Source organism: Cucurbita pepo, chromosome LG17 (genome assembly GCF_002806865.2).
Source record: "Cucurbita pepo subsp. pepo cultivar mu-cu-16 chromosome LG17, ASM280686v2, whole genome shotgun sequence".
In the NCBI taxonomy this organism is placed as follows: domain Eukaryota; kingdom Viridiplantae; phylum Streptophyta; class Magnoliopsida; order Cucurbitales; family Cucurbitaceae; genus Cucurbita; species Cucurbita pepo.
In genome coordinates, this window is record NC_036654.1 from 1617573 (window position 1) to 1639302 (window position 21730).

The following is a 21730-nucleotide window of genomic DNA, read 5'->3' on the forward strand; positions in this document are numbered from 1 at the left end:
ATATTTAANTAAAAAAAAAAAAAAAAAACTTTTATAATAGGGAAAATATTTTGGCCAACCCACCAAAAAAAGTTCATCTATTGATTTCAATGACAAGTGAAAGGACATTGAATTTCATTAAAGGAATATGATATTTTAAAAGGTTATATTTAATGTGAATGCACATGTCAGTGATGTCATTATTATTTTTTTTATTTTTCCTTTTAAAAAATTATATTAGTGAAAACCCTTTTTTTCCCTTCCAATTTTACCTTTTTACCTTCCAAAATTATTTAAATTGACTAATGCCTTTAAACGTAATATTCTATAATATTTTAATACAAATCCATTTATTTGGGGCAATTTGTAAAATTTCAATTGAAAATTAATTTAAATATTAATTTTAATTATTATTTTAAAAAGTTGATACAGTTAAAGTGGTTTGAATTGATAAGAGTGTTTTATCTATAAATAATGTTTTAAAAAATATTGGATAATTTAGCGTTACTTTATATCTAAAAAAAGAACCATTCATATGATAAAAATTAAAATTCAATAAAATAAGAAAAAAAGCCGACGCCGACATTATTATTATTATTATTATTTTAATTTTTTAATTTTTTAATTTTTAATTAGTTTCATCATCTTCTTCTCCAAAATAAAAACAAGAAGGAAGGCAAGGCGGTAAAGTATTTCAGAGGAGCAGCTCCGTTCATATTCCGAATTTCAACCTTACAGCAACCGGACTGTGCGCCACTTGGCGATCAACCAGCCGGAGGTGAAACCAATTGACAGGTGGCTCTCCGGCCACGGGCCACGTTGCTCCCTAGTATCTAGCTTTCTGCGCCAATCAATTGGAGGCTTCTGTATTGTTCACTCTTTTTATTTTTTTTCTTTTGGATTTTCTTTTGGCAAGGGTTAATTTGATTCGAATTCCGTGAAGTTCGGCTCTATTTTGTTCGTAAAGTGGACTGGAATTCAATTCGGTTTCTTCAGCGGCGTGTTGTTTGTTGGTTGTGGTTGTGCTGGACGGAATTCAATTCGGTTTCTTCAACGGCGTGTTGTTTGTTGGTTGTTTTTGTGTGGATCGGGCACCGATCCTTGGATATTTTGGTTTTGGATTTGGATTTGGATTTGGTGGTATGGAGGTTGGTAGGATGGGGAATGAGAGTTGTTTTTTGATTTCGAATTAAGGTAGTGATTTGCTTCAGCTTGGTTTTTGATTTGGCGTTTGCTGTACACTCCGATTTGGGGCTGGTACTTGTCGTTTTTTTCGTCCTTGATTGGAGCTGAAGGGAGTTCCGTGGCTTCAATTGACTTGGAAGAAGGATTTGATTTTCAGAAGGAATTGCGTTTACGCTATCTTAGGCATTTTATATTTGGACCTCTGTGCTTGTTCTGGGCTATATCTTCACTCATCATCTACAAGTGATTTGAATTTCTCAACATGGTTAGTGGAAATTTGTTTCACTGTAGAAAGAACTCTTGGCCACCGGACGAATATATCAGCAAGTCGACTTTGCAGCTGGTAAGTTCATTGGAAATGCTTATTCTCTTCATCGTTTCCTTGAAAACATCATGAATGTTTGTGAAATTTTGACTCGATTGACAAATATTCTTTTCAATGTTCTTCTTCCCTTGCAGTTTGATTTTGATAGTGCTTCACCACCTGAACAAGCGTGGAGAAGGAAATTGAATGGCCATGCGAATCTTCTCAAAGAATTTAGTGTCACATTTGTTGAAGCAATTAAAATGGTAAGTGATGGATTCTCGACATTTTTTGTTGCTGCGGAAGATATCATGTCTCGTCAATATCTTCTTTTATTGTTCTTTTTTTTGAGTAATGTGCAACCCTACTGCTATAGGTTCGACTTGGTATTCGTTTGTGGTCTTACGTAAGGGAAGAGGCTTCTCAAGGAAGGGTAATTTCCTCTTAAATTAAAAAACAGCTTATTTCAATACTTTTGGACTTTGAAACCAATAGCGAAACTTAATTTGTGCAGAAAGCACCAATTGATCCATTCACCAAAGAAGCTTGCAAACCTTCAGCATCTCAAGGGGTTCCACTCGGAGGAATGGGGTATGTTTCGGGTCGATGGGCATTATACACGGTAGTTCGCTGTCCGACGTTCAATTGTATATTCTTAATCTCATGGGATTTCTTTAAATGTAATACAGAAGTGGCAGTATATCCAGAGGTTTTAGAGGCGAGTTCAGGCAATGGCAAATTATTCCTGGTACATGTGAAGCTTCTCCTGTCATGGCCAATCAATTTTCTGTAAGCCTACCCTTTGACTATCTTCTAGGATATTTTTTTTACAATGTATGAGTATGAAGTTGTATTTAAGAGAATATATAAATATTAGAAGAATGGGAACATTCCTATATGTATATTTTTTCCTTCTCTGCACTTAAAACGTGTTTTGTTTTCGAAGTGGTTAATATGTTCTCATGGTTATGCAGATTTTTATATCTAGAGATGGAGGAAATAAAAAATATGCGTCTGTCTTGGCTCCTGGTCAACATGAAGGCATAGGGTGAGGCTATCAGCTTATGAAGCCTCATTTTTTAAAATTCCACTTCTGTAAAATGCTAGATTCTTAGCTTCATTTTATCAGCTTAACATAACATGGGTGCCAATTTGTTGATGCACGTCGTATTACACATTCAGATACTATCTCTAATCTTCCAGGTCCCCAAAGAAGAGCCAACTGTAGTTCACCTAGTTATCTGGAGGAATCAATGTTCTGTATTGAAATTAATGAACTATATGTGCCCACAGGCTGTTGGTGTTATAGGGTTAGAAAAATATTTGAACATTTACCTCTAAAATAATCAAACCAAGCCTTGTGTTCTCTTTTTTTTTATTCGTACAATCCATTAGATACATATGGGGGATTTGTGCTAGCAAATCATGGAATCACTTGTTTCTAGTTTTAGCAAAAATTTTCATCTAATCAAAGTTGGGGCAGATTCTGAACATAATTCCTTATTGTAGGAAAGCTGGAGACTCGGGGATATCATCGTGGGGATGGAATCTTGACGGTCAGCATTCCACATATCATGCTTTGTTCCCTAGGGCATGGACAGTATATGATGGTATCATTCTGTTCTTTTTTTCTTTTGGTTTAGCTATGTTTTCTGCCCTTTCTAACTTATCATTGATTAATGGCAATTTTTTCAGGTGAGCCTGATCCAGAACTTAAAGTTTCGTGCAGGCAAATATCACCATTTATACCGCATAATTATCGAGATAGCAGTCTTCCCACTGCTGTTTTTGTATATACGGTATGTTTTCTTAGTAATAATCTCATGCAGTTATTTCAACAAGTTATGCTTCTAGCTATCAATGAAAATTATTTTTTTATTTCCTTGAGCATCAAGATTTCTAAGTATCTTTTGTATGAGAAAGGAAACTCAAAGTTGAGTGTTGCCTTTAAGTTTTATTCTACAACTGGCATTTGGATTTGATATTGTTCATAAGGAAACTCAAACTGCATGAAATAGTTATTCTACAACTGGCATTTGGATTTGATATTATTCTACAACTGGCATTTGGATTTGATAAGGAAACTCAAACTGCATGAAATAGTTATTTAACAAATTTTTTCTCTCTCTAGTACTTTGATTTTAGAAGTAAGAAATGACGGTTGTCTCTACATTTGTGGTGTGTTTTCTGCGATACCTTTTTGTTGCATTGCAGCATTCTATTATTAAGCCTTTTCAATTATGGAGGTCAATTTTTTTGACAAATAGGTTTACTTGGTTTTAGTTCCTTCTCCTTGATATTAATTTTTGTATTTATTCTTGTAGTTGGTAAATACTGGAAGGGAAAGGGCGAAAGTGAGCCTTGTTTTTTCTTGGGCGGTAAGATATTTTCTTTATCACTACTGTAATGCTATTTCCTATTCTTCCTGATCTAATCAACAATTATTTTGTATCTGCAGAATTCAATAGGAGGAATCTCACATTTATCTGGCGATCATGTGAATGAGCCATTTATGTGTGTACAAATCCAAATAATATGTGATCCTTCCCTCTCTTTCCTTCTTTCTTTCATCCTGTCTAACGTCTGATATTTGAATGTTTTCCTTTGATAGAGGCGAAGATGGAGTATCTGGAGTGCTTCTACATCACAAGCAAGTCACCAAACCTTATATTCTATTTTACGGTTGGTTGGAAAGTGTCTTGGTTAATTGATCCCATGTCTTTGAACACAGCCAGAGAGAGAGAGATAGAGGAGGTTGAACACTATAGTAACATGTTTGTCATTGAATAGATAAATAGACGTTAGAAAATTTGAAAGAAAAATGAGAGTTCTGTAATGTATCGAGACTATACATGATGTGCTATATCCGAACTTAAGTTTCATGATCAATGGACTTTTGATTGATATAAATCAAGTAGGCATTAGAGTAGCGAGCTTTGCTCATAATGATTGTGGAAAGCTATTGTTGATGACTTGGGACAACTTCACTTTGTACTATTATCTGTAATGTTAGAAACTGACCAAGTTTATGTTTCCTCATGTATTGTCGATGAGTACTACTTTTCCTGTTCTGTTTTTTATAACTCCCAACTTAGTTGCTGTGTTCCTTGTCTGACAGCTTGTGGATATGGTAGGCCTGTAAAGAATTTAAAAGACATGTGTATTTGTTTCAGGACTGCGAAAGGGAATCCTCCAGTTACTTTTGCCATAGCTGCATGTGAGACGCAAAATGTTAGTGTGACAGTTTTGCCATCTTTTGGACTCTCTGAAGGAAGTGGCGTCACAGCAAAGGACATGTGGGATAAAATGGTGCAGGTGAGAAACTTATCTTTCTACAGCCTTTTGTGGGGATGAGCAAAAGTTCACTCAGTTTTTGTTCCTATCTTATTGTTGTGTTTTGATGGCCTTTCAATATAAATACAATATATTAAAAGCATATTCAATTGTTGAAAGGATGGGCAATTTGATCGTGGTAACTTCAGCTCGGGACCAAGCGTGCCTTCCTCGCCTGGAGAGACACTTTGTGCTGCAGTTGCAGCCTCTGCATGGGTGGAGCCTCATGGAAAATGCACTGTCGCATTTTCTCTTTCATGGTCATCTCCAAAAGTGAAGTTTTTGAAGGGATTCTCATATCGTAGGTAGGTATTTGTATTTTTTTTTTATTACAAACCAAACATTCATTAAGATGAGTTAGGCAACAAAAAACAGAAGGCCATATTTGGTAGTTATTAGTAAGATATGTATTTGTCTTCATTTTTTCTTAGATTCAAGTGTTCGGTAATTATTAAATAGAATCTTTGATTTGGTTTAAAATCATCAGCGAATGCCCACCATATTTTTGTCTGCCGAGTCCATTGAACTCTTTTGATCATCTTCATACCTCGTGTATATGCTCATCTATACAGTTTGGGGACAAGAGTTCATTCTTATAAACTAAGAACGTATATAAGTTATCATGAAAAAATGTGTTATATGGAATTATGTTTGTTCAATGTTGAACAATATAAAGTCTTGTCTTGCTCTGTGTGTTTCAGGAGGTACACAAAGTTTTACGGTACTTCTGAAAAGGCTGCTCAGACTTTGGCACATGATGCACTTACAAGTAAGCATCTCTGACTTATATTGTCCTTGATCCGACAAACTTTTAAACAATGTTCTGTTTAGGATGACCTGTACATTTTTATTCTCTCGATGTACTTCTTAATCATATACTTCACATATTCCACTGATTCTTTAAATTCAATGAACTAAGCAGGATGATAAATTTTATGTCTAATATCCTTCTTAAATCATCAACAGATTATAAAAGATGGGAAGAGGAGATTGAGAAATGGCAGAGGCCTATCCTCATGGATGAGAGGCTACCTGAATGGTAATAATTGTTCCATCGTTGTTAATTGTATGAATATTTTGTGGAGTTTGTTTATTCTTGCCTCGTTCCTTCAGGGAAAACCCCCTTCAACACAAACTCTCTAATTCATGCTTTTAAAATTTCAAGAACTCAATCATATTAAAGATGGTTTACGAATGATGTAAGGACATTCTTGGAACAGGTGAAGTTTGTTATTTAGCATTGGAAAAAATGTCTGTTTCGAAGGCTTATCAGAGACTACTATTGATTTTTAGGTGACTTGTCTAGACCGTTGGAAGTAATATTCTATGGCTGTATATTTCTCAACTGGTTCTTGACGATTGTATCATTCAGGTTGGATTAGCCATGTGGCCAGAAATTAATCAAGTGTGGCCTAAATGCACAAGAAAAAAAAAATCAGAAACCATTTTAGAAACCGAATCCTTTTAGGACAGAGTATTTCACTGATACGTGTATTTTCTGTATTTCCTTGTGTCCCAAGGACATGAGCCACTTTTTTAATACGATTTACTTCTATGGCTTATGAGCGACATTTATTTTCTGCAGGTATAAGTTCACATTATTTAACGAGCTTTACTTTCTGGTTGCTGGTGGCACAGTCTGGATTGGTACTCAGCTACTTTAACTTCTCTTCTATGAACATTTAACTATTCATCTTTGTAACGGTTACAATATAACATGTGTTACTTCTATGGTACCTACAGATTCTTCCGTAGTGGGTAAAAAAATGGCAAATGATCACGATGAACTAGTAGCTAGAATAAAAGAGGATGATATGAAAGCTACAGAAGCTAAAGTTAGTGGCAGGGGAGAAGAAGTCTCCAGGACTACGACCACCACTACTCTTAATGATTTTTCTGGTGTTGAATTTGATGAAGAAGAAAATTCTACTTCTAGTTCCCATGTAAGTGAAGATGAGTTAATGGTTCCATTGAAAAGTGGCTACACTGACCGCTCTTATCAAACATACAAAGTAATGGACCCAGGAAACACTGAGGAAGATGTTGGTAGGTTTCTGTACTTGGAAGGAGTTGAATATGTAATGTGGTGCACGTATGATGTGCATTTTTATGCATCCTTTGCTCTTCTCGAGCTATTTCCCAAGATTGAACTCAATATTCAACGGGACTTTGCCAAAGCAGTCTTATCAGAAGACGGAAGAAAAGTGAAGTTTCTTGCTGATGGGAAATATGGAATCCGTAAAGTTAGAGGTGCCGTTCCACATGACCTTGGGACACATGATCCTTGGAATGAAATGAACGCTTACAACATCCACGATACAAGCAGGTGGAAGGATTTGAACACGAAGTTTGTGCTTCAGGTTTATAGAGATTTTGCTGCAACCCGTGACATGGCATTTGGAGTTGATGTTTGGCCGTCTGTTCGGGCTGCGATAGAATACATGGAACAATTTGACAGAGATGGTGACGGTGTAATTGAGAACGATGGATTTCCGGACCAGACCTATGATACTTGGACTGTTCATGGTATTAGTGCATACTGTGGCTGTTTGTGGGTTGCCGCTTTACAAGCTGCAGCAGCAATGGCCCATGAGCTGGGCGACCAAGAGTTTGCTGAAACGTGCAAGAGCAAATTTCTAAAAGCCAAACCAGTTTTGGAAGCGAAACTGTGGAATGGTTCCTATTTTAACTATGACAGTGGATCAAGTAGTAATAGTAAATCAATACAAGCTGATCAACTAGCAGGGCAATGGTATACAGCATCCTCTGGTTTGCCTCCTCTGTTTGATGACTTCAAAATCAAAAGTGCTCTAAAAAAAATCTACGACTTCAATGTGATGAAAATTAAAGGAGGTAGGATGGGTGCTGTAAATGGGATGCATCCTAATGGAAAGGTGGATGAGACCTGCATGCAATCTCGTGAAATATGGACAGGTGTTACCTATGGTGTTGCAGCTACAATGATCCTTGCCGGTATGGAGGAGGAAGCATTTAAAACTGCAGAGGGTATATTCCTTGCTGGGTGGTCAGAAGATGGATTTGGGTAAGTAAAAAAAACTCACACTAAACAGTTGCTACTCTTTATCTAATTCCCTCTATCTTTTAACCAGATCAATAGCACTTCAGATTGCTCTTACTATTTGTGCCACCCTGTTTCTACTAAATATTATTCATTGAAACAGTCTACTTTGCCACTTGTAAAGAATTTATCAAATGCCTGCTACCACACAACACCTTTAATCAGAGTGAAAGAACGATACAAGATCAATTCCTTATGCAGTAGAAATTCACCCCTGCCTTGAAATTTTCAATTTCTTTTTTCTTTTTAACTCTCAAGGCATTTTTTGTATTTGTTTTTAGGAGTTCAGAGAATGGGCTATAGGATTAGAACCTCAGATCTCTTGGCTGGTGATATCTGTCTTAACTGATTGAACTATGCTTAGATTAGTGAACTTCTGTCCATTTTATACGGGATGCTGATTTGTACTTCTTTGATTCTATGTAGTGTGCTTCCATTCGAGTGTGAAGTCTTTTCAATAACAATCTAGGACATACCACCATTTTCCTATCATAATATCAATCTTCCCGTTATTCTTTCACAAAGCTCCATTCAATTGATCTTATTTCCTTCTCTATTGCTCACAGGTACTGGTTCCAGACACCTGAGGCATGGTCCACGGACGGGCACTACAGATCCCTCATATATATGAGACCACTGTCTATCTGGGGTATGCAGTGGGCATTATCCCTACCAAAGGCGATTCTCGAGGCCCCAAAAATCAACGTAATGGACAGAATTCATGTATCCTCTGCCAGCACAAAGTTCTTCCACCATGAAACTGGTGTCAGAAGGATCGCTACAAAAGCTAAGTGTTTTGGTGATTCTGTTTTCAATTGTGCATGCTGATGCCTTTTTTTTCTTTTCTTTTTGCCAATTGACCCTTATAAAGTTGTCTTTGCAAAACCATGTCATTTGCTGCCCCAAACCTTTCCGACAGTTAAAAAGAGTAAAATACTGAGGGTAGGTTTGGAGAAAGCATGTTATTAGAGTTGTGTAAGTAGTGGTGGAGATAAGACACGGGGTGGGTCAGAGCCTAGATAAGCTTATTCTCTCGGCAGCATCTTCATTCTGTCTATGAAAATGTTTGTATAGAGAATCATTTGTCATAATAATTGATTTATTTTCATATACCTACTAGATTCTTTGTCTGAATTACGGAACAAAAAGTTTTACAGTTTGACTATGCATGTAATTGTTAGGAAGATTAGCCACATTGAGTAAGCTTTTTTAGTTTCGGGCAAAAGGAGGATGATTATTTGGTCACCTCGGGTGTAACGTACGTTATATATGTTACTTTCACAGCCTAGCGTCTCGTTTAACAATTCGAGTTTTGTTCTAAGTTAGCACATGCCTTCCTCGGCATTCTCGAACAATTAGAACAGCTAATCGTTAACAAAATTTTGAACATTTGTCCCATCTCTCTAGATGTGGTGCTACAAAAACAATAAAATTTTAGGAAAATAAGAGGGATAAAGGAAAGACAAAACCTGGGAATCCCTTGTCTGGTGAAACATAGCTACCTCAGACACCAGCCTGATACCTCATTTTCATGGCCAAAGAACATCATATTACTTTCTAAGATTCAAAGTGCGGGTAGTGGGCATGATAGAAGGATTTATAGTTGGATACTTTGTCAAATTTGCTATATAATTCCCGCCTAGAGCTCCTGGCCTCAACTTTTTTTTTCTTCATTATTGTTTGAGATATTCAACCGTCTGTTTTGGTGAAGCAATTTGTGAAGATTGCTTTTTCTTTGTGTTAAACATGTGGAAATGATGTTTTAATCAATTATGTGCCATTCAGGTTGATATTTCTATTGAGTAATTTGCTGATGCTGATTTCTTCGTGTAATTATTCATCAAGTTTGGAACAAGTTAAGATTAGTTGAGAAAAAGGGGTTATGTTTCCAATATCTTTTTGAAGCTATATTGAGTGTAAGAGTGGTTGCAATTTTGTCAAAAAAGGGATTCCTCCAAGCATGCCTTTATATCTCATCTCTCTAATCCATCCATTCTTCTCTAAATGGACATTTGAAAAAGGAAGAATCTTTATATCACTATCAAGAACAATAATGTTTTTTTTTTTTTTTTAATTATTATTATCATAATAATCTCTCTTTCTTCCTTAATTTTGTTCTCCAAAATGTCTTCTTTTGTAATTAATCCTTAATTATTGGTTTCATGTTTATGTCCATAGCATCTCGACAAAGCTGTCTTATTCCAAGATTTCATATTTGACATTCAAACAAGACATTTCAAGTCAATATCATTTTTTTCTATATTTGTTTTTTTTTTTTCATTTATTGAATGTAAGATGGACCCACATATATAATTATTCAAGATTCGAATAGTGAGTCTTCGATACCCGGATGAATATTTATTTATATCTATTTGAAGGTATATCACTCTTCGAATTTAGTAGATTTTAGAGTAATTAAACTGATTAAGGTATATACTCACCACCAAAAAAAGAAAATATATAAGAGATCTAAAGTTCTTATCGAACTAATAAAAGATACATGTATATCAACTTTTATAAGTGTGTATGAGGCTCAAGTAAATAAGAGATATTAATGAATCAAGATTATATCTGAATGAAAGAAATCAGGAGGGTGTGATACTTATGTCATTCTTGGGGGTTCAGTTATGAGAACTCTAAACTTAACCATGTTTTGTTTGAAGCAATCTCAGTGGCCCCAAAATGTAGAGAAATCTTCCAAAGTACTTTAGGACAAGTAGGTATCATGATCCTATCCCAAGAGTTGCAAGAGATGTCGAGGTCATAAGAGTATATCAAAGTCGTTAAGTGTTGAATCTAGATTCCAAAGAACCCATGTTGGTAAGTGGGAATAGTTTCACTCTTAGAAACAATTCAAGATAAATACGTATCTTAACCACCTCGTACGAGATGCAAGGGAATGTCGTAGTTTTCAGATGATGAATTGGGATTCCAAATCTTAAGAAAGCCGTGTCAGAGCCATCAAAGAGTATCAAGACTATTAGGTATCAAATCCAAATTCCAAATGACCTTTTTAGTGTGCGGAAATAGCTTTCAATCCAGATTTCAAAATAATATTAGGGGTATTACGTGTATAATCCATACGCAAAGGTTATCCATAAACAAATAATTAAGACAAAACAATACGGTATTAAAAAAAATAAAAATAGTAAAATACTATTTTAAAAGAAGAAGAAAAACAAAATCAAGATGGAAGGATCTAGAAGTTTAAAGTCAATAAACGAATTATAACTTTATTAAAATTTATGATTAATAAATACATACAATAAATAATGTTATTAATGCTTATTACTTTAAACAATTGTTTATTATACCAAAAGAGAATATATATTTTATTTAATCCCACTCCAAATTAATTTCAGCCACACAAAAATACAATATCAAATTAAACCCTAATTACATTTTAATTTTTCAAATAAGACAAACATGAAGTGGGAATCTAAATTGATTTTTATACCAAAATAATAATAATAATAATAATCTAAATCGATAATATCAAAGCGATACCTCTCCCAGTATGATATGGTTCAGGGACGAACTAAAGCGGAAGGTGAACCTACCTTTTCAGTGGCTCAATCATAAAAACTTATAATTAAGCGTGTTTTGCATGGAACAATTTTATAACAAATGATCTCATAAAAATTTCGCTACGATGCATGTTGGAATGACTCATGTTGGTCTGTAGAGATAGTCTTCACTCTTATTTTTAACGCCCGTTGTGGATGATTATTTGAAAAAAAGTAGAAAAACTAAAATAAAATTAAAATTTGTGATAAACTAAAAAAAGTATAATATTTGAAATGATGAAAATAAATGCATTTGAAAAAGAGAGATTTGCTTTAAGAAACAGACATAAAGGAAGAAAAAGGGCACAGTTTTAGGTCTGTGTGACCCACCCATTTTCATCTCTGAATCATATACTTTTTATAATGTTTTTTTTTCTTCAAATAAATAAATAAATATATATATTATTTCATAGATTCTTCTTTCCCGTATTGAGTTTTTATATAATTACGATCATCAGTATTGGTACAATCGAACACCGTTCAATTATAATGGTTTGAGTCATGGTATGTTGACTCGTCTCGTACTCGACCTTTTTGAAGAATTTTAGAGGCTTGCTCGAAACATTTATCGTTGTACCCTATCTTTTGACTCAACCCGACTCGAGTAGTCAACAAGTTGAAACATCCTTACTTCTGAGTACAGTGTATTAGTGAATAGGAAAAACAGGTTGAGATTAACGACAACCAGATATTATGTAAGGTATGAATCATTGTCTAGCATGTTGTTCGATTTTCTGCCCGATCAACTCTAACTTGGGAGCATAGGTAAGTTCAATGGTTTCAATCTCTCATTGTTATTCCGATCAACTCTAAACTCCGACCAGTGCCTCGCACCATCCAGTTAATACCCTTTTTCTCTTTTAAAAAAATTTGGATCATTTCTCGATTTGAGCAGGGGTCATGTTAATAAACCCTCGCACCATCCTTGTACAGGGGTCATGTTAATCTTCTCTGTATCGTTTCAATTTTAGCTGATATTATCTTCTTTGGGTGATTACAAATGGTATCAGAGCCAGTCACCGGACGGTGTGAGACACTGGTCGGAGTAGGGTCTAAGTAGGGCTAGACCCTCTCCATAGTAAACACGTTTTAAAACCTGCCAAAAAAGGACAATACTTACTAGTAGTGAGTTTGGGGTTCTCGAGTAATTTCTCCGGTTGTATATATTTTTCCCGGGTTTGAATAATGTAATAGGGAAATAAAGTGACCAATAATGATGAAGATGTTAGTCAAAAGAAAAGGGTCCTAAAGTCTTTCTCTACATGTAAATGTGTCTCTGCCAAAACTCTCCCTTTGGCAGATGCCAAAACAAAGTGACCAATAATTCCATCTTCCCAATGCCATTTCTTCTTATAAACCACATCTTTCCCTCACCAAACCTCCTCTTCTTCCTCTTCAAAACCCTAATCTCGAACCGTTTCATGGATATTGATCTCTCCTTCGGCTTTCGGGTGGGCGTCGTCGTTATCGATCATCATCATCATCCTCATCCTCACCTTTTTTCCGCTCCCTTTTCATGGCAAGGCTTATAGAGCATTATTTCTCCACAAGTTTAACCTCAACCAAGTCTCGAGCTTGCTTCTTCCTCTTTCTCCTCCTCCTTCTTCCTTATAACTTCTCGACCCTTCCGAGCTCGGCCTCAGCAAGTACTCCATCTCGTCCTCCTTCATCTTCTTTGGCCATGAAAGAACGAGCCTTCTCTAGCCCTTATTCGAGTAAGAGGACATTACAACAATTTGAAGCAGCTATGCATGAAGTCCCTAGTGGCCCAAATCCCACAACCAACAAGTAAGATCGATAATTATTATTATCAAATATTTCTATCGTTCTGTGTGTATGTGTAGAGTAAGATCTCCGTTTGATAAATATTTTATTTATAAACATGGAAACTCATATATTTATAAATCTCGGTTAAAATTGAAAAATTAAAAAAATATATATAATATATCTTTTTTACTTATTTACATAGATCTATCACGAGAGTAAATATTTATATTCTATTAAATTGTCTTAAAAGACGTAAATATTAATAAAAAAAATACATTTAAGAGTGTACCGTATAATATTTATGAATAAAATAATGCGTTATATTCTCATATATGTTACAATTCCTCTAGATTTATAAACTTAAAACTATTACATTATAATCATTTAAAACTATAGTCTAATGGGATAAATATTATCTTATAATTTTTATTTTAAAACTATTTTGTTGGATTAATTTCATTTTTATGAAATTAAATAAATTACATGAAACTAATCTATTTTTTATTTTATTGATTATATTTAAATAATAAACATATTTCTTATTCTTTCGCCTTATTTTTTAACCCACTTCAATTATTTGGTTTTAAAATACATAATAAAATTTATAATTATCTCTTTAATTTAAAAATGAATATACGACCGTGCTAAAATGTTAGTTTTATTATTAAATAAATTAAAAATATGTTAATGAGCATGCAACGGATTAGGCCCAATTTGACCCAATTCGTGGCCCAGTCTATCAGGCCCAGTATAATTAATCAGAACGGTGTTCATATGACAACGTAACCAGATCAATCTGAACTATTAGATTCAATCCAACGGTTAGATTTTTTCGATTGGAGTTGGGTTGAATTTTTTAAAAACTGAAAAATTCAATCTCGTTTGTCCGTTGACATTCTTTAAGTCGAGTCAACCCGACCATCAAAAGAATAGAGTTACAATCCAACTGTATCCTACTTTAAAAATACTAATAATATTTAATGTTTGTAGGGGACGTTTTTAATGCGTTTAATAAATGTTTTATATTTTAACTTTATAAAAGAAATTAATTATTAATGTAACGTGTATATAAATAAGTATGATTTTTTAAATAATTTTAAACTCAATTCAACTCAACCCTCTATTTTTGGTTAAAAGTTATTCGGGTCACCTATCCAATCTGTTCGAAATATCAGGTTGGTCCAAAAAAATTTACAACCTAACCCAACCGCAAAAAAATTAAAAGATTAAACTTATAATTTAACGGAAACTAACACAATTTTTATTATTAAAATCTCTGTTGAATTTTTTTTAATATTAAATTAAACTTACCTAAGTTGATTAAAGAAATTTTAAGTTTGGGGATTTGAATCCAAAACTAGAACGAAAAAAAAAAATTAGGGAGTTATCGTACGTGTATTTAATTGATAATTTTTTAGTATAATAAAATTATGGAATAATTTAGGGTGACGATTGAAACAGGGGAGTTTGGTAAATAATAGGGATCGAGAAAAAGATTAAAGAATTGCACGTGAGTAGTCACGTGTGAGTAATTGATGAGTTGGCGTCAATTCTACACCACTTTTCTACTGACGCGACCGCCTCGGGTTCCCTTGTTTTTCTCTTTTAGTCCCAAATTATAAAACCACCCTTTATTCGCTCCTTCTAGGGCGTGAATCCCACTTTCTAAACATTTAGTTCGTCTCTGTACCACGTTACTACTAATCATTTTCCTTGAAATAATATTGGAGTTCACCAACCGCCGAATTCGAAAAAAAAAATTAAGCAAAAAATTCAAAAAAGAAAAACACTATTGATACGACTTATTTTATAATATTTACAAATAAATTGATCTAAATTATATATATATATATATATATAATCTTTTTTAATATATATAAGATTAAAAACACACATACACAACTTTGGCGGTTCTATTCAAAAGTCAAACTTTACGGGTTTGTTGTGTAATGGGGTTGTATGAGGTTCACGCTCCTAATTGGAGCGCGTGGGATAACAGTGGGCAGCTCCATTCCCAGTAATTGCGAAATTCGAAGAACTAGCCCACCGCTACCGGAAAGCGCGTGAAGAAGTCTAGTCCTCGAGACAAAAGAATCCTCAAAAGAGCGGGAACTATTCTCATTGGTCCACGTCTATATTTAGATTTTATATATTTATATAATTAGGCATAATCCTTTGAAAATCGTAATAAATAACATGTTACAGTTTAATATTTAAATATTTAAATTAATTCTTATGATTTATTAAATCGTTCGTAAATAGGTTTTATTTTTTACCAGAGTTTTATTAAATCATGAATATGAAATTTTAATTTTTAAAATTATAAAAACTAAATTTTTTTTTTTTTTTTGTTTCCAATTATAACACCAAATTTATGATTTAATCATAAAAATAACACCTATATAACTTTTTTCTAGTTTTAAAATTATTTATTTTGAATAAATAATAATGTTAATAAATTTTATAATATTTTATAAGTAAAAGTATAATATAATATTGAATATAATAATGTAGTAAATAAATAAAGTATCAAAAACGTCACAGCCTCAGTAATCAAATCAAAATAAAGATTAAAATAAATTTTCCGTTGGGCCCCACCTTGACATGAATTTATTTCCTTTTCAAGGCGCGTGTTCATCAAACAAAGCGGCTCTTCTTAAAAAACAAAGCGGCTCCAACTAGCTTCGCTGACTCGTTATTTTAGCGCGCGTGGGTTTCGTACTGTTCTATTTTTGGCGGGAAGAGATTGTCTTGCTCTCTATTTTTTTATTTATTTTTTTTTTTTTAGACCAACACAATCATTTCAAAATGTTTTGTTTTTATTCATATGCATCTTAAGAAATGTCACGGGTCACTCACCATAGACACTCACCATAGAATTACTCCGAGCTTGATATAGGAAAAACATGTTTAATCATTGACATCCTATGATTGAACTATTGAAAAGAAAGGTACATCTTGTTGGTATGGTTAGTGACTTTCATTTCTCTAAAGCTTTTTTTAGCCGTTTTATCCTTAAGATCGCTTTCATCTCAATGTGATCTTGAATTATCCATGTACTCTTATATTTGAGGTGTCACGATTTTTCTAAAAATTATTTAAAACTAATTGTGCATTAAGGGAAAAAAACGTAATTATGACAAAAAAAAATTAAATTTAATACTAAACTCGTCAATTTTATATCAATTTGAATCATAAATTTTATATTTAAATGAATTGTTCAACTCAAGGAAGGAACTCGTTCTCCTTACCTTCTTGTCTTCCTTCACGAGGTAAAATTCTGTAACTCTGTTTTAGGTAGAGGTGTATACGAGTTGGGTTGAGTTGAGTTGAAATTTCGGGTTGGTGACTTAAGCAACCTTAATAGAGTTCACAAACTCAACCCAACCCCAACCACAATTCAACTCTTATCGGTTTAAATTCATGGGTTATTCATAAAATTCGATAAAGTTGTAAACTTTGAATTTGATATTTCTTCTGTCTCCGAATGTTATGAATTACGGATCTCCACAATAGTATGGATATTGTCCACTTTGAGCATAAACTCTCGTGACTTTGCTTGTCCACTTTCGTCTACGGTCTTTGTCTTAATATATGGTTTGGACTCAAAATGGGCTATTTGGTGTTAGATAGGTCAAAATTTTGGGGCCTTTTTCGTTATGGGCTATTTGGTGTTGTTTTATTAGACCATATGGGAGTCCACCAACTTAAAAACAATTTCATGGTACGACGTTTTTCGCTCATCCCTACTGCCTACCCGTTGGACATGGGAAAGGGATGCAGAAGACATGACTAGTGACTAGAACGAAGTTGTAACAAGGTAACCGTCTTTTACTCGGGAATAAGGAAGCCAAATATGGGAATGAATTAAGCTTTTAAAAGGATAGAGAATTTAATTCTAACAATTGGTCAAACCTAAGATCAAAAAGTCAACCACACATCTTTTACTTGTAGGTAAGGTCAAACTTTTAACAATGTCCCGACATTTCCAATCATTAATATCTTTGTTAGAAAGAATGTTTCTCAACGAGCCTCGTACATACAGTTTCTTATTTGAGATCTCACATTGACCGATAAGGGATATGAAAAATACACCCGACTTAATAAAATTGATATTAAAATTAAAAAATAAATTTTGTCGTAGATTTTATATTATTTATTATTCCATGAAAAAACAATGGATTAAAAATAAAAATAAATAAAAAGGGGGGAAAAATGGGAGCCGTAAATTTAGGGGACGTAGGATTCCTACCAGAAAATTAAATGAGTTTCCGATTCCATCAACCGCCAAAAAGAGAAGCGGTTTTAAGTTTCAGAAAACGACGACGTCTTGAAATGGTTGGTCGACACGTCGTATCGTACAGAAAGGAAATTTTATTTTTTTATTTTTTTTTTAAAAATAAGAAAGTGGCGCGTGGACTGCAGTTTCGAAGAGATGAGAGTGGGGGATTTTCAAGCTTAGGGTCCAAGGAAGAAAATATTACACTTTCCACCTGGCCACTCCCAAATGGAATCCAATGACTTGCCTCCATTTTTCAACTCTTTCTCTCTCTTCTTTTTCTCATCTCTTCAAAATCACGAGATTTTGCTATCACTCTTCTATAATATATATATATAAATATATATATATATATAAATTAATATCTAAAATTTGGTAAAATTCAAATATTAAATATTTCTGGGTCACATGGTTTCTACCCAACTCAATCTTTTCATGGTTTGAGTTGGGTAGTTCGAGTTAGTTGAGTTAATGTAATTTGGACTCGCGTATATAATAATTATCAAGATAAATATAATTCAATGATAATTGACTGGTAATAAGTAACCGATTCAAATTATTATATTTCTTTTTTGGCACGTGTTACATTGGGTAACACATGGTAAAGTGTGGCCAAAACAAAAATTAAAAACGAGATTATTATTATTATTATTATTATTTGGCTTAATTTAAAAAAAAAATTATATATTGCAAATTCAAATAATTAAAAAAAAAAAAAAAGCAGATCAAAATATCGCGATATTTAAAGGAGAAAATAAGAAAGGAAAAGAAGGAGATAGAGAGAAATTGGAAGTACAGTGGACCTGGAATCATCCAACCCTACCTTTTTCCTTCTTCAACCAGGCGCTATCATTACATATACCTCTCTTCCTCTTCCCCTGAATCTCTTCTTTCTCTCTCTAAACCAGAGTTTCTTCTCTCTCTTCTTCTTCTTCCATTTTCCCATTCTGGGCTCTGCAACTTTCCCTTCAATCCCTTCTCGTTTGGGGCCGTTTTTCGCAGCGTGTCTCTGTTTTTGCCTCTGTTTTCATGAGAGCTTGCGATTAGGTGGAATTAATGGGGAAGTACATGAGGAAAACCAAGTCATTAGGCAAAGTTGCGGTCATGGAGGTTTCGCAGACCTCTTTTGGGGTTTTGACTAGGGCTAAGACTCTTGCCTTGCGTCGCCTACAGCAATCTCCGACGCCGTCCCCGTCTCTGCCGTCTTCGGTTGCCTCTGGTTCTTATCTCCAGCTTCGGAGCCGGCGGCTTGTGTTTTCCGGCTATGAATCTAAGAGGCAGAAGCAAAACCCTAAAGAAGACGGCTGCACGAGAAACCCTAGCCCTAGGGTGAGTTCTAGTTTGAGGCCGGCCATGCCGGAAAGGTCTGTCACGCTTGGCCGTGTTAATGATGAAGGGGATCATACGGCGGAGGAGGCAGAGAAATCCGTTGCGAAAATTGCTGAAATTCTTGCGAGGGGGAGCAAGAATGAGATTGTTGATTTGGGTATCGAAGAGGCCTCGTTTGGGGAAAATTTTTTGGATTATGAAAGTAGAGACAGGTGAGATTCTTCTCTCTGTTTTGTACTCTGTGTTGAATTTTCTGTGTTTTTTCCTTTCATACACTTCGTATCTTGGAATTATGCATGACATTAAGCCATTCAGATGATTTTTTCACTATGCAGACGATTTTTTAGTGTTTTTTTTTACATTTTCTTAAGAACATTGTTCTGGGATTCTCTTCCCCACTTATTTTTGCTATTGAAGTGGTAATTCAGGGCTATCATTTTCTTGTTTGTATATCATGTGTTTGTTCTTTTGTATACTCTGCTTTTGCACCCGTTTGATGTATTTGCTCGTTGATTTCTTCTATTTGTCTCGTTCTGGAGGGGAGGAATTTTGAAAAGGCGTTTTACTCTGTCTTGTTCTTCTTTAACGGGTGATGCCTTTGATTGTACCAGGAGCACTAGGGAATCAACACCCTCCAGTTTGATAAGGAATCCCGACATTATCCGAACACCCAGTTCGACTATCAGGCCAACATCGAGCGCAATCGAAACTAACCATAGAAATCGTTACTCATTGAATCGACACATGCCGACAGCTCATGAAATGGACGAGTTTTTTGCTCTTGCTGAAGAAAAGCAGCAACGTTACTTCATTGAGAAGTATGTGAACATGTTTATACTTCTTCCATAACTCGAAAATAACCCGGTATCTTTCGTCAATTAACCGTCTCGATGGTATGATATTTGCAGGTACAACTTCGATCCCGTGAAAGATATGCCACTTCCAGGCTGCTACGAATGGGAGAAGTTGCAACCATAGAAGATTATAGCGAGTCGTTCCATCAGGACTTCGTGTCTGCTTATTTTCGACAGATCCCGGGCTTAGATTTTCGACGTAGGAGGAGGAATTAGTCTAACCTTAAAGGATGATGGTGGTATTTCCTTTTTCCATTATCCTTATTAACTTGTAAAGGAGTAGTAAGACCTCTCAAAACCCAAAAAAGAAGAAAGAAAAGGAACCCCAAAAAGAACATAACAGAGGTTATGAGTCTGACACTAAATACCCATCAAAGTTCATTGTCTATCAAGCCATGTTACTGAGAGGGGAAGGAAAAGAGGGTCTAGTAGTTTAGTTAGTTCAGGCAACTAGGAAACTCTGTGGTACAGATAATTTACTTAGGATTTTTTTTTCTTCCCCACTTTGTACTGATGGAACTACAAATCAACAACCTGTGGAATAAAATACTAACCCTTTGTGTCTCTCTGATGTGTGAAACCATTTGCTGCTTCTGATGTTGTGTTAGTGGAAAAGCTTTATGATGATGAATGAGAGGGGAATCTTATGCCCACCATTAGTTTATTAGTGTTTATGGTAGCACTTGTTTAATGTGATTGGCTGCAGCTTGTTCGTAGTGGTGATGACAAATGAGCCAGACACCGGGTGATGTGCTAGCGAGGAGGCTGAGCTCTGAAGGCGGTGGACACAAGACAGTGTGCTAGCAAAGATGCTGGGCCTCGAGTGGATTGGGGTTAGATCCTGTTACTTAATCTCTCTCCCTATTCTGATTTGGCTGTTAGATATGGGTGGGTGGAACTGTTACCAAATTAGTATTGGGTGAAACTGAGGGATCTTCCATTTCCAATGGGGAAGAGAGAGAGAGAAAGAGAGAGAGAGGGTTATTTTCTTGGGTTTTGAAGTCTTTAGTCTAAAGATTAGAATGCTGAATTCAAAGAGAGCATTCATGGAGAGGTCATTAAATGGTGGACTAAGTACCTTTTTTTCACCCCACCATGCGTCACACTCTTTGAGTCAGTAAAGATGAGTCAAAGGGGAAGTAATTGTCATCTTTAACTAGATTTGGAGTTTACTAAACTGAGTCAAAAAGTGTTCCAAAATGTCTTTATACTTCGAGAAAGTCGACATGTTGCCATCGTAGTCTTAAGAATTAGTAACGTCTTTTACGAGTCAATGGTTAGAGGCTGATAGAGAACTTACTTATCGTTAACTTTTGTACGGTGCTTATGAATAGTCGTGCTCGTGCTCGTGCTTCTAATAATTTAGGGATAAAAAAGAAACAAAATATAAGGACGGGGATGTCACTATTTGGGTTGTACGTAGCCTGTAAGCTGCAAACTGTCCTGTGAAATAGCTGCACAGAATGGTGTCTTTTATTGACTGGGAACTGCAAATCTCAAGCCAGATGAGGCCCAGCCACAAGGATTTGCGCCTCATTCTTTCAACTTTCACATGAGAAAGCAAGCAAGTTGCATGTGTTTGGGTACGATTTCAAGGTGCAGAGGAAGTTAAGTCGTTTTAAAGTTGGATAAACATAAAGAAAAAAACGAGAGTAACGTTGAATGACGACCATAAACTATCGTTAATAAAAGACAACAAAGAATAATAGTATGCAGTACAATGTTAGTGTTGATATAATATTAAACATATAGAAATAAAACGAGCAACATCGAATGACAACCAGATCAGACGGTTGTGATTGACCCAGATTACAGTTAACGCTAAATTCTTAATTGCCAAACCCCTTATGCACCAGCCGGGAATCGAACCCGGGTCTATACCATGATTGGAACGTCATTCTTTATTAAATACTATTTTTAAATGAATAAAAATACCTTAAATATTTTATCTTAAAAATATCAAAAAAAAAAAAAAAACTTTCAAAATTTTCATTAATACCTCCTGCTAAAAAAACATTAAATATTTTGTTTAAAAGTTAGTATTTTAAAACAAAT

General features: G+C 34.8%; 2 protein-coding genes and 1 pseudogene across 3 annotated transcripts; 2 read left to right on the forward strand and 1 right to left on the reverse strand.

Annotated features, from left to right (window-relative positions):
• Positions 1-640: 640 nt before the first annotated feature.
• LOC111778499 (non-lysosomal glucosylceramidase) lies at positions 641-9163 on the forward strand. Of its 2 annotated transcripts, XM_023658372.1 has the most exons (19): positions 641-774; positions 896-1507; positions 1624-1734; positions 1845-1901; positions 1983-2059; positions 2158-2257; positions 2443-2516; positions 2978-3078; positions 3164-3267; positions 3793-3846; positions 3927-3982; positions 4080-4118; positions 4642-4783; positions 4922-5106; positions 5503-5570; positions 5768-5840; positions 6387-6448; positions 6545-7844; positions 8447-8708. In XM_023658372.1, the coding sequence occupies exons 2-19, from the start codon at positions 1427-1429 to the stop codon at positions 8706-8708; spliced, it is 2946 nt and encodes a 981-aa protein (XP_023514140.1). In that variant the 5' UTR covers positions 641-774; positions 896-1426. The 2 variants fall into 2 exon arrangements, with proteins under 2 accessions (XP_023514140.1, XP_023514141.1); XM_023658373.1 differs by having other exon boundaries at positions 642-1507; positions 8447-9163.
• Positions 9164-12333: 3170 nt separating this feature from the next.
• Positions 12334-12444, reverse strand: LOC111779422 (annotated as a pseudogene).
• Positions 12445-18360: 5916 nt separating this feature from the next.
• Positions 18361-20239, forward strand: LOC111778148 (cyclin-dependent kinase inhibitor 5-like). Its single transcript, XM_023657816.1, has 3 exons — positions 18361-19033; positions 19433-19639; positions 19730-20239. The coding sequence occupies exons 1-3, from the start codon at positions 18549-18551 to the stop codon at positions 19797-19799; spliced, it is 762 nt and encodes a 253-aa protein (XP_023513584.1). The 5' UTR covers positions 18361-18548; the 3' UTR covers positions 19800-20239.
• Positions 20240-21730: the final 1491 nt, after the last annotated feature.